Genomic DNA, 13392 nt, shown 5'->3' on the forward strand with positions numbered 1-13392 from the left:
ATTAGGTTTTTATTTCAGGTAACGTTAAAATAATTTCTTATTACTTGGAAAACATATAGTCTCTCAAAGCATTTTTATAATGCTCATCATCTTATTTTTGTCACATCAGAAATATGTAATGTAAAAAGTCCTTTGGTTCATTAAGTCTTAAGGCATTTTATATTCCTTTAGAAGGAATTGTTTGAGATGGACATGATCTTTATTTCTTTAGAATGAAGTATCAGAAAGGATTAAAAAAAAATTAAATGTAGACTGGTAGTAAATGCATGCATATTAACTCCCACCTATTATTTCCGTTGATCTTGTAATGGTTGTCTTAAAAAGCACTTTAAAGTAAATGATACACCTGGTCTTGCACTATCTGAAAATACATTATCACAATATTGCATTGAAAATCAAGAACAGAGTTATTGACATCAAGCTGGAGAGGCAATTTAAGATTGCTGCACAACTTCCTCTTGCATCCATACCTGAAACAAATAAAAAATAAAATAAAAGATTAGGGGTAGAAGAAAAAAATGTATTTTTAACAGTACCCTGCTTTTTCACTCAATGTTCTTTGGATTTATAAAACTTCTATGATTTTTTAAAAACCTGCCTTTAACCACAACTGAGAGCTTAGTTTGGTGCACTGGGGGACTGTAAATTAAACTCCTGCCTGTGGCAAGAAAACAGCTGGGTGACTTCATCTGCCCCAGAATAAAGGTAAGGGCAAACTCGTTCTGAAAAATGTTGCTTAAAAATTACATGTAGTTGCCAGGAGTTAAGATGTCCTCAAAGACATTGTCCCTATTTTTCTGTAGTTGCTTAATTCATTGTGAAGCTTCAGACACCTGGAAAAAATATTAAAACTAAAATACATATTTGAAACTGCTCTCGGTATCATTCTGTATATTATATATTCCTAGCTGCTTAGAAGAAACCTATCAATAATTAGAGAAGAAATGTAGACAGACATGCTTTTAAAGAAATATTTAAAAGGGACTGTGAGGTTATGGAAATGCTTGGGTTTTTTTGGTCCCTTGGGAACTTTATATATAATGTTTATGTGTTCTATTTCTTGCTAAGTTTTTTGAAACGAATAATTTCATATTTTTCTTAGTGTTAGCACTGTATATGTACTGTATAGTTATATTTTACCATTTGATGGTTTTATGCACACCACTGATATTGCACTATTTAGCATTTCCAATTTGCGTAAAATAAACATTAGAATCATTTTTTTCTTTTGGTAATGGTTGTGTATGTAGTACAGAATTAAGCAAACATTTATTTTAATCACTAAAGGCTCATAATGAGGCTATAATTTATTCTGCCCTGTTCCTGCTGAGTATTGAGCATCTCAGAATAACAGACTTAGAAGGTGGAAACTAAACATGGAGAAAAGCAACTTAGAACTTAGGAGAAATTTCCTGACAGTTAGAATCAGTGGACCAGCTTGCCTCCAGAAGTTGTGAATGCTCCAACACTGGAAGTTTTTAAGAAGATGTTGGATAACAATTTATCTGAAATGGTATAGAGTTTTCTGCCTAAGCAGGGGATTGGACTAGAAGATCTCCAAAGTCCCTTCCAACTCTGTTGTTGTTTTTGTTGCTGCTGCTGCTGTATTATTATTATTATTATTATTATTATTATTATTATTATTATTATTATTATTATTATTGTTGTTGTTGTTGTTGTTGTTGTTGTTGTTGTTGTTGTTGTTATTGACCTTGGAGGTCTTCTAGTCCAAATCCTGCACCAGCAGGAACCCTGTACCGTTTCAGACAAATGGTTGCACAATCTCTTCTTAAAAACCTCCAGATTTGGAGCGCTCACAATTTCTGGAGACAAGTTGTTCAACTGATTAATTGTTTTGTTGGGAAATTATCCTCAATCTTCAATCCAATTAATTATGAGAAACAGAAACTCTTCAATTGTTTCTCATAATTAATTGGATTGAAGACAAGAAACAATTTACCAACAACAATAACCAACCTAGAACTAAGGAGAAATTTCCTCATAGAACAATTGATCAGAATCTAATCCATCTGATACGAACATAGACTCCTTAGACTTGATGAAATCTTTACTGATAAGAATCTTCAACCTTAATGGTTTCAGTCTTGGAAAAAGGGGAAACCATTCCAAGATAAGATAACTGCGTCCTTCTTGTTCTTGATAATATCCAATTGGATGAATCCACTGAAAAAGCAAGTGTACTTAATTAGAGTCCAGAGCCTGTATAAGTTGGTCAAAATTCCCATGAAATTGTAATGCAGACCAAACTGATAAATATGTATCTTTTGAGGGATCCTTGATGGTCTCTCAGCTTGGTTGTTTTCTTGCAGACTAATGTAATACAGGGGTGAAATGCTGCTGGTTTGCTTATGCCTGTTGGTTGTCAGAGAGCTGGTTGTGAAGGCATTGCAAGGCTCCGCCCACTTGCCTGGACACTGCCATTTGGGTTCTTTTATCCTCTGTGCATAGAATGTTTTGCGCATGCGCAGGAGGTTGCTAGCTCTGACAACTGACAAGCACGAGCGAATGGGGAACATTTTATCCTGGTGTAATATCATCAGTGCTAATAATGAAACATCTGCAAGAAAACAATCAAGCTCAGATACCACCAAGGATCCCTCATTTCAACCCTAAGCTACAAATATTTTCTCTATTGGTGCATATATTTTGTCTTCTGCTGTTTCTTCAAAACATTCTGTGATGTTTTTGAAAAGCCTGGTAAACATTAATTGTCTGTACCAATGAAAATATTAATTTGTCATTCTTTGCAAACACAATTACTGATCCATTCTACGACATTCATTTTTTAAAAATTAACAATCATATTAATTAATTTGTTTAGAAATTATTTAGTGTGTGAAACTAGCCAGTAGGTTCAACACAAATAATTGTCTGTGGAAGCAAGATAGAAAATGCTGACTATGTGTGTGGGCTTGATTATGTTTATGCAGCCAATAAATCTCATCTCTCTAATTAAGCACAGGTATTTGGCATTCAAGAAGTTTTTAGATTTTAGGACTTGGAGAAACATTTTTTTCAGTTAAATTATTTATAGGTCTAAAACACAGGAAATTATTTCTAATGCTACCCTGTTGTTTGAATATTGGCCTTTCATCTTTTTCTTTTATGTGTTGTTTGCAAAGAGAATATATATCAAAAGTTTTATAATGTAATTTACAACCCTGGGATTTTTTGGGTGTTCTCCTGGCCAAGTATTAGCAAGGTCTGACTAATCTTTTTTGGGATCAGCCAGTTATCCAGATTATATCACTTACTATATCTTTATTGATATGCACAATATACTTTTAAAATAAGGTTTGAGTTCATACATATATTAGAAGAATACAACATATGTTTTATCTAACAGAAATAACTAGATGGTATTATAGATATTTATACAAATAAGAGCTGTGGGGGAAAGAGTGGTTATAATAAAGTATTGCATGTTACTTCTGCTGATTGCCCGCTGCCTGCAATTTGGCAGTTCAAATTTCACCAGGCTCAAGATTGACTCAGCCTTCCACCCTCCTGAAGTGGGTAAAATGAAGACCCAAATTATTGGGGGCAATATGCTGACTCTGTAAACACTTAGAGACGGCTGTAAAGCACTGTAAGACAGTATATAACTCTAGGGGGTATTGCTAAATTCATTGAAGATGTAGTCCCTTGATTTCCTAATTAAGTAAACTTCTACTCTTAGAAGAGTGTAAATGATGGGTGAAATACCTTCTGCTTTTTAAATTGATTATTCACCTCCTATTTTGGCCATATTCTGCAAAATGATATGCTAAAAGTAGAAAATATCAGCATAGCCCTTTATTTGGAAGCATGTTCATCTGGAAGACAAGAGGAGGGCGTTTGCCCAGGTTCGCCTGGTGCACCAGTTGCAGCCCTATTTGGACAGGGAGTCCCTGCTCACAGTCACTCATGCCCTTATCACCTCGAGGTTTGACTACCACAATGCTCTCCACATGGCTCTGAAGTGTTCGGATCATGCAGAATGCGGCCGCACGAGCAGTCATGGATCTTCCCAAGATACACCCATGTTTCGTCAACACTCCGCTGCCTGCATTAGTTGCCGATTAGTTTCTGGACACAATTCAAAGTGTTGGTGATAACCCATAAAGCCCTACATGGCATCGGACCAGAATACTTATGGGACCATCTCCTGCCGCATAAATCCCAGCAGCTGATTAAGTCCCACAGAGTTGGCCTTCTCCAGGTCCCGTCGACTAAACAATGTTGTCTGGTGGTGCCTAGGGGAATAGCCTTCTCTGTGGTGGCTCCAGCCCTCTGGAATCAACTCCCTCCAGAGATTTGAACTTCCCCCACCCTCCTTGCCTTCCGCAAGAGCCTGAAGACCTATTGCATTGGGGCAACTAGTGTATCCCCTTCTCTGATCATTAAGAGTTATGTGTGGTTTTGACTGTGTGGCATTGATTGTTTTTAAGATAGTGGGTTTTAGTTATAGTTTTAATTATTAGATTTGTATTGTTTTATTGCTGTTGTGAGCCGCCCCGAGTCTACGGAGAGGGGCGGCATACAAGTCTAATAAATTATTATTATTATTATTATTATTATTATTATTATTATTATTACTAATTTCTTTCATCAAATAATTCACATCTTATATTATCGAATGAAATAAATAAGTTAGCAATAGCACTTAGATTTCTATACCGCTTCACAGTGCTTTTACAGCCCTCTCTAAGTGGTTTATACAGTCAGCATATTACCACAACAATCTGGGTCCTCATTTTACCCACCTCAGAAGGATGGAAGGCTGACTCAATCTCGAGCCTAATTAGATTCGATCTGGCAAACTGCTGGCAGCCCATGATCAGCAGAACTAGCCTGCAGTACTGGACTCTAGCCACTGTGCCACCGTGGCTTCAGTTTTATCCTGAAGATAAGCCATCTTTTAACAAAGCATTGTGCAGCAGTAAACAGTAAACATACTTGCTAATTTGGGGACCTTAATCTGGTCACTGCTAATGCCATCTCCACCATCAGTCACTGCTTTCACTTCTATAACATAATCATCATGTAAAGAAAGCAAAAGTTCTGCAGATGTTCTATTTGTGTCCAGGATACTGAGCTGGTTCTGACTGCTAGTCCAATATAAAACCTGCAGCGTAAAAAGGAAAGTGATGACTTTAATGATACTACTTAACCATCATTTAATATCATTTCTAGATAGAAGAGAAACAAGATTCCTGTGGAGAAAAAGATAAAGATAAACTCATTTCAGGAATAAAGATAAACTCATTTCAGGAATAGCTACTTAAGGGGTACTTAACACTTGTTTCTTATGTTCAAATTATTTGCTTTATTGGACCACCACTGGCTCACAGGCTGGCTAGAGTTAGAAGATTGTACTCTATATAGAATTTGCTGAAGAATGATGATATATAAAGATAAAGACTGAAAAATTAAATGGGTAGGAACTGTAAGAAAACAATGTACACAGTACAATTTCAATTTTCTGGAACTCCATTCAGGTGCAGCAACAAAGTTTTTGTTTCTAAAGCAATTCAGACAATTGAATAATTATATAGGTTTGCCATCACTGCACTTATCCATCTATGACTCATTCCCATTTCTGCATGGAATTGCAATTCAGTGCTACTGCAATTCATATTTATGTTGAGATAAATATGATTATTCGCAGCACAAAAGTTATGATATGGATAGTGTACCCAATGCATGGAATTTCATCTAAATGGCTGAGTTTTCTAAATAAATATACAGTGATACCTTGTTTTACGAACTTAATTGGTTCCAGGACGAGGTTCGTAAGGTGAAAAGTTCGTAAGACAAAACATTGTTTCCCATAGGAATCAATGTAAAAGCAAATAATGCGTGCAAACCCATTAGGAAAGTACAAACTTTAAGGCTTAAAGAAAAAGCGGCAGGCGGACAAAGTGAAGGCTAACGGAGTGGAGCTGGATAGCGAGGAGAAGCAAGGAATGGAGGTCCTAACAAAGGCTAACGCCGCCCAAAATCGCCCCTTCAAAATCTTCCTACGTTGCTCCAAATTCCCCCCAAAATAGGAAGCTTTTGGAATGGCGATTTTGGGGGGGGAATTTGGGGCAAGATAGAAAGCTTTTGGAATGGTGATGGGGGGGGGGATTTGGGGCAAGATAGGAAGCTTTTGGAATGGTGATTTTTGGGGGAGTTTGGGGCAAGATAGGAAGCTTTTGGAATGGCGATTTTTGGGGGAATTTGGGGCAAGATAGGAAGCTTTTGGAATGGCGATTTTTGGGGGAATTTGGGGCAAGATGGGAAGTTTTGGGGGGAGCGATTTTGGGGGCAATTTGGAGCGGTGTAGGAAGCTTTTGGAGGGCTGATTTTAGCAGCGAGATGGGGCGAAGGAAGCGGCAGGCTTGGGGTTTTTTTTTTCAACAGGATGGGACAGCTGCAGGGAGCAGAGGAAGCGGAGGGCTAGAGGGGAAAGTGGCAGGGAAATGAGGCAGCTCCAGCGTTCCCCGCCTCAGGTGCAAGCAAAAGGGGGCGGGGAATTCCGGCAGGGAATTCCCATGCAAGCAAATGGGAAATCCCGGCGGTGACAGTCACAGGGGAGGGGAATCCCTTCGGCAGTCAGAGAGCGCTTGCACAGTACGAGAGCGCAGGCACAGTAAGAGAGCCCACAGACCCGGGCTCAGGTTCGTAAGACGGAAAGGGTTTTTAAGACGAGGCAAAGAAATCTTAAACCCCGGGTTCGTATCTCGAAAAGTTTTTATGATGAGGGGTTCGTAAGACGAGGTATCACTGTATATGATGAATGCTAAAGGATTAATGTTTTTATTATTAGATGATATTATATTATTTGCTATATTGCCATATGTTCTGAAAGCACATGGTAATAAATTATTTTAGTGCTTTCTATAACAAGTGTATTGTATTTTTATTGTTGGAAATCTCTAAGGCATATTTATATTGAAAAGTGATATACGAATTAAACGGTAAACAAAAATTACAGTTATTATACAGTATAAATGCTTATACTGTATATGTAATTGCATACCATCAGTATGAATATGAATCAATAAAAATCAATATGATACCCATCCCAGATTCCCAGGTTAAAATGACATATTTATTTATTTGTTTATTTATTTGATCTTTGAATCTGTATTCAACTGCAAAAGACTGCGTGGATTACAAGCAGACTTGACCTATGACCACTGCTGAGCCCAACATGATACATTTGTTAAGTGAATTTTGCCCCATTTTACAACCTTTCTTTCTGCTGTTATTAAATGAATCACTATAGTTGTTAAGTTAGTAATGTGGCTGTTAAATGAATCTGGCTTCTCCATTGACTTTGCTTGTCAGAAGACTGCAAAAGATGATTGTTCCTGGGACAATATATAAACCATATGCCAAGCATCCAAATTTTGTTCATGTGATCATGGGAAAGGTGTAAATATGAAAACAGTCATAAGTCATTTTGTACAATGCTGCTGTAAGTTTGAATGATTACTAAATGAACTGTTGTAAGTTGAGGGCTACCTATAGTCGTAGGTTTTAAAATGGACAATAACGTAGCTGTAATGAAAAAAGAGAATATTGATATTTCCAAGATGTGGTTTTAGTTACATCAGTATTACCTTGCTTGAACTTACCTTATAGCCCACTACTTCTGATTCATTTTCCATGGCGTGCACCTGTTCCCAGTTCAACACTACCCTGGAGTCTGTAATGTTCCACTCTAAATTTCCTGGAGGCTGACTCGGCGCTTAAAAACAGAATGAATGCAAGATTTAAATTTACTTGGCATTTGAAATCTCTCATGTCAAACCAAATAATTCAGGCACCTGACTGTCACCACATCCTTTCTGTACTGTTTTTGTGTTTGAAAACATTTAGAAGGATACAATTTTTTAAAAGTGACTGAATTCCACTGAATATTCTGCTAAATGAAATTCGCAAGTGATGTTTCTGCCATTTCAAAAAGGCATAAACAAACTACTACAAATTAAGATGGAATATATGCAAAAACACACACACACACACACACACGTACAGGTTATCCTTTGCATAATTATCTACACAATTCTTTGCCATTATTCTCTTTTTCTCTTATTCCTTTAATGTCTTGTTTCAGATTCCTATGAATGACTGCAAAAAAAAAAAGACACCACTTTACAATCTGAATCAAATGATGGAAGAAAAACAGCCATTGGAATTTTGCAAGAAGGCGTTATCTGAACTCTTGGACAATTTAATTATAGAATCATTACAATTATAATAACATTTTAAAAAAATCAATCTATTTGGAATTCCCTGGGGATCAGGGAATTCTAGAACTCAGGTTGACATGGGAAAAATAATTCCACCAATTTGAATTGAACTGAATTCCAGCAAAACTGAATAGAGAAGTCACTCTTAAAAATACTGCTGAAATTATTCAGTAGGATTTTAGTCCTATTTGATTGCCAGGCAAGACCCATTTGTCACAAGTTGCTATTTTCTAAAATCGCAGGATAATTAGATTAGCAGTTGGTCAAGTCATAAATAATTAAACTTTAGACATCAATTTCTAAGCATGCTAATGATCAGTTGTGTAGCTTGCTCTCAGGATGACCTCCAATTTAATAGGTATTGATGGTATGACTATGAATTATCAGGTACACGACAGCATCTGTATACTATAAATATCCATGCAAATATAAAGTTATAAGAAACAGAAAAGATTAACAAAACTGGGGACTGAAAAAAAGATAAAGAGGGAGGGAGCAAGAACAAAGAATTATCTGGTTTCAATTTTGTAGTGAGCAAAGAATTTTAGGGATTATATTGAGATTATTGATTATGTTCTATCTTAAAGTGCCCACAGATTTTCCACCGGAATTTCTGACTTCAGATTGGTCCTTCAGGTCATCCAATGATGTATGCCTTACTGCTATAACTGAGCTCATTGATTTTGCTGCTAGCTGTCCTCTTTATTGCATCCTTCCATCTTTCCCAGGATTACAGACTTCTCCAGTGAACTAGATCACTGCATAATATGTCCAAAGTATGATTATTTGAACTTGTATATTTATGCCTCAAATGAGAAATCTGGGCTGGTTTGTTTTATAATATATTTTTTGTTTTCTTGACTACTAATGTTCAAAAACATTAATATCCCTATTTCTTCAAAGTTCAACTTTGCTTCCATTGAGTGTCTGCACAATTTTGATCATTGTAGAAAGAAAGACATCCCAGCATCTCAATATATTTTCAAAGAACTTCATAGTTGTCTACAATGGACAAATTTTCAGGGTAGTTCTTGACTAGTGGTTCTGATAGTACTGACAGTCAATCCTAAAAAGCAAAAAGTATCCCCAACTTCAAAATCTTCATTATTCATTTCTAGGGATGGTTACTATAGTTTGATTTTGTTTTTATTTATTCTCAGTCCCATTTTTTCACTCTGCCCTTTGACATTCATTATTGGAGTTTTGCAATTCCCAGGTCAAGTTAAAGCAGCAGATGAAAGCCGATCAATTATTGTAATATGATTTTGAGCATATACTTAATGTACCATATTCAATTATACAATTTGGGAAGAATGAAAGAAGATGGCAAACATGTGTATAAATGTATCAACTAAGAAACAGAATATAGCAAACAGGATGTTTGCTATATTCTGGATAGTCAGAAAAGATACTGTATAGTCAGGATACAGGATAGTCAGAAAAGATACTGTAAAGATCTAAGGAAAGAACTGAACCAAAAATTTTAAAAAAACTATTAGAAGAAACAAGTAGTATTTTTACAATGACATCTTTTAAAACATCAAGTATAAAGTTGTAGAAGTCTTAAAAATATCTGAACTTATACTTTACATTCTCTAATTGGTATGCTAAAAGTTACTTTTTCCTTCTTTCATTCAACTGTGTCTGATTCTTGGAAACTTCCTGAGGAAGTACCTAAATTTTTCTTGGCCAGTTTTTTTTTCAGAAGTGGTTTGCCATTGCTTCCTTTCTATGGCTAAGAGAAAGTGACTGGCCCAACAACATTTGGCTTTGTGCCTAAAGTGGAACTAGAGCTGAGTTTCCTGATTTGTAGCTTGATGCTTTAACCATTACACTAAACTGATACTCTTAAAAGATACTAGTAGACTGGCGATAACTGAATCAAAGATCAGACAAAGATGAAAAGTGTATATTGAAAATCCGTACATAGAAATATTAAATATCTGAGTTTTGTTACTGAGAGTTTCTTGCATAAATAAGCAGCTAGATACATTGCATTAATAAAAATATTGTTAGATCAGCACACTGGACATTACCAAGTTGGACGTCTACATAAATTTCTATGCAAAAAAGAATGCAACTCTCAAAAATGTTTGTGACAATACAACACTAATAGAACTTTGCTAATCCAGTTTGATGTATTTTAATCACAAAAGGGAAACAATACCTAAAAAGACTCATTGGGTATGTTGAACCACATGGCAGGATAATAAAAAGGAGAAAGAAAAATAGAGAAAATGTTTTTATTTTCTATTTCTGTTCGCACAACTGTTTAGAGTTCCTACTCAAGAGTGAAAGGTACTGTATTTAAGTGGTTTTGAGACTTGGTAGAGACGGAAATTAAGTTTTCACTTCTAAACTTGGAATAATGGAAACTGAAATAAATAATGCTACTACATGTTCATTCCAATATATAGCCCTTGACATATGTATATAAGATTATGTATAGGTAATCCTTGATTTACAACCATAAGGGAATCTTCTCATTATGGTTGTAAGTTGTCTCAGCTGTAAAGTGGATCATCAGATGACCAGACCGTCATATTTACAATCTTCTTTGTAATGTTAAATAAGCCAATAACAGCATCATTAAACCAGCACCAGGATTAAGTGAATCATTCATTATGGGGTGTTTTTGCCAAAAACTGGAAATAAACGACATTTTCGACAAAAGTCTGACTATGAGATATTGTAAGGAGCCATGAATACGGCTGGCTGCTGAGTCCCTAACATGTAAATGTAGTCATGTCACTCAAGGGGTAGGAGAAGGCAGCCATCAGAATTTAAGAATCAGGTCAAAAGTATTTTTAAGGGAATCCATTGCAACTTTGAATAGTTGCTAAGCAATAGGTTGTACACAGATACTTAACCAAAGGAAGTTCCAAAGCATCTTTATACAGAGGAAAATTAAATAAGTTATGGAAGAGCCAGACTTTAATGAAACAAATGAAGCTGTAGAATTCCTATAAAGATGGCTTTCTATCAGTATAATAGCAATGTAATAGCAATTGGAAAAGCTTTAAAAACACAGCTTTGCCGGTAAGCCTGGGGCCGTTGAGCGATACACTCTGCTCCAGCAAGTAATATGCTAGTAGTAATGGGCGAGTGACGGATGAATGTCTTTTTAATGCTTTTTAATATTTGGGGTTTTAAATTTTGTATTTTTGTTTTATTCTGTACGCTGCCCTGAGTCCATTAAGAGAAGGGCAGCTTATAAATTTTAATAATAATAATAATGATGATGATGATGATGCGGGGTGGGGGCAGGAATATATTGAAGTCTAATTGCTTTCCTGTATCTCACAGTGCCTATAGTAGCATATACTGAATTATATTTAAATTGTTATTTCCGTTCCAAAAGATACAAGAGTAATTTTTAATTCACTAAGATAGCAAGTATGTATACATTTCCAAATTACATAACAGAGAACTCTAAGGTGCTTTTTAAAAAGGGGTGGGTATTTTTGACTTGGAAGTAAGGGGTTCCCACTTCTGCTCTTAATGCTCCTGAAGATACCTACGTGGCTTTTTTGTGGTAGCATTGACAGTGGCACTGAAAGGACCTGCTCCTGCACTGTTGAATGCTCGAACAGCTGTATAATATACCAAGTTGCTCATCAAGCCTGTTATATTCACTGAAGCCTCCTTTCCGGTGGTTCTTACTTTGTTTGAAGACTGTTCTTTCCCACCATTGTTCCAATATCTTACCTAGAGTGAATAAGTAACAGCTTAATTTAAATCACACTGTTGACACCATTGCTTGTTCAGATCTATACTTTATCATATGCCGCTTAATTAAAATAGTTGAAATGAAATGTTGTTTCTAGGTTGCCATGGGAAAAAAACACTAGAAAGTAAAATACTGTAGATACTTCTGTGAATCCCTAAAGAGTTTTTATTTTAATTTGAAGGAAGATATATTTATTGAATAGATTTCTACCACTGGATGGGCATACCAGATTTTCTACTGTGATCTAGATAAAAGCAGCAGAATCAAATTGTGTATCCGAGCATCAAATTCTGCAACTATTTTTCAGTCAATTTAAAAAAAAGCCCTTGTTCATATTCAATTTTCTAAAACCAAAGCCTTTCGGTACTTAAGTACAACCAGATTTATATAGGATGCATTTATATAGAAGATTTTGTGCTTGTCATGGATGCAAATGCAGCAAATACCAACCAAGCATATATAGAAGTTGGTTGCCAGTTAATTTTCATTCTCAGTGGAGTTTTTGTGATCTTGCTATAATTGATCTGGTGTAATGCCAGAAAAAAAGCTAAAACACAAGTTCTGTATAAAATCTGTGAATATTTACATTTGGCTTTTATATTCCGCATAAGATCAGGTTTATTTACAGCTATGCTGAAACTTCTAGGTTCAGAAGCAGAAAGCTGCTTTTCCAACTTTGAAAAATCAGCCGCTTAAGTAGGGGGAATGGGAAAAAATTTCTATAATTTCCGTAACTAATTTTTCTATTGTGAAATAGAGACTGGATGGCTGGTTTTTAATAGGACACATAGGCTTACTATTGCAAATGAATAATTATTTGAAAATGAAGAGCATCCCATCACAGTAAGGGTAAGAAGTACCAAAAAAAATGGTTTTACCTCATAGCCTAATAATCTCCCACTACTCATTTTCCAAGGAATGGGAATCCACGTAACTTCAATTGTGGAAGAAGAGAGACTATTTACAGAAACACCAGACGGAGCTATCGTAGGCTCTGAATTAGGAGACAAAGAACAAAAAATACTAATAAAAAAGAGAAATCTAAGGTGACTTATTTTCCAGTCAATTCAAATGCCTGCATTGAAATTAACAAAACAAATTCCTTTTTTATTCATTTGCAGATAAAATGCCTAATAAAATTATTCAGTAACTCACCCTCTTCAGCAGAATACACTGTGGCCACTGGACTAAATGGTCCTTCTCCTTTATTATTGTATACACCAACCTTGACTTCATAAGGTGAAAATGGTAAGATGCTTTCATTCCTAAAGACATATCTTGGGGTGTCAGGTGATGTAACAACTGTCTGTATCCAGGTTGTAATGCCAAGAGGTCGGAAAGCAACTACATAACCAAATCCTTCACCATTCTGTAATTCTTCAGGAACTGGCTAAACACACAGATGGTATGCATATA

General features: G+C 35.8%; 1 protein-coding gene across 1 annotated transcript in view; it reads right to left on the reverse strand.

Annotated features, from left to right (window-relative positions):
• Window positions 1-284: 284 nt before the first annotated feature.
• Window positions 285-13392, reverse strand: part of LOC139158432 (contactin-3-like) — a 236022-nt gene continuing 222914 nt past the window's right edge. Inside the window, exons 16-21 of the mRNA XM_070735738.1 lie at window positions 13132-13366; window positions 12855-12970; window positions 11768-11954; window positions 7629-7741; window positions 4960-5128; window positions 285-470 (exon numbers count right to left, since the gene is read on the reverse strand). Of these exons, the coding sequence (XP_070591839.1) occupies window positions 376-470; window positions 4960-5128; window positions 7629-7741; window positions 11768-11954; window positions 12855-12970; window positions 13132-13366 (915 nt within the window). The 3' untranslated portion in view covers window positions 285-375. The remainder of the gene's footprint in view (window positions 471-4959; window positions 5129-7628; window positions 7742-11767; window positions 11955-12854; window positions 12971-13131; window positions 13367-13392) is intronic.

The sequence above is a fragment of the Erythrolamprus reginae genome, chromosome 2 (genome assembly GCF_031021105.1).
Source record: "Erythrolamprus reginae isolate rEryReg1 chromosome 2, rEryReg1.hap1, whole genome shotgun sequence".
Taxonomy (NCBI): domain Eukaryota; kingdom Metazoa; phylum Chordata; class Lepidosauria; order Squamata; family Dipsadidae; genus Erythrolamprus; species Erythrolamprus reginae.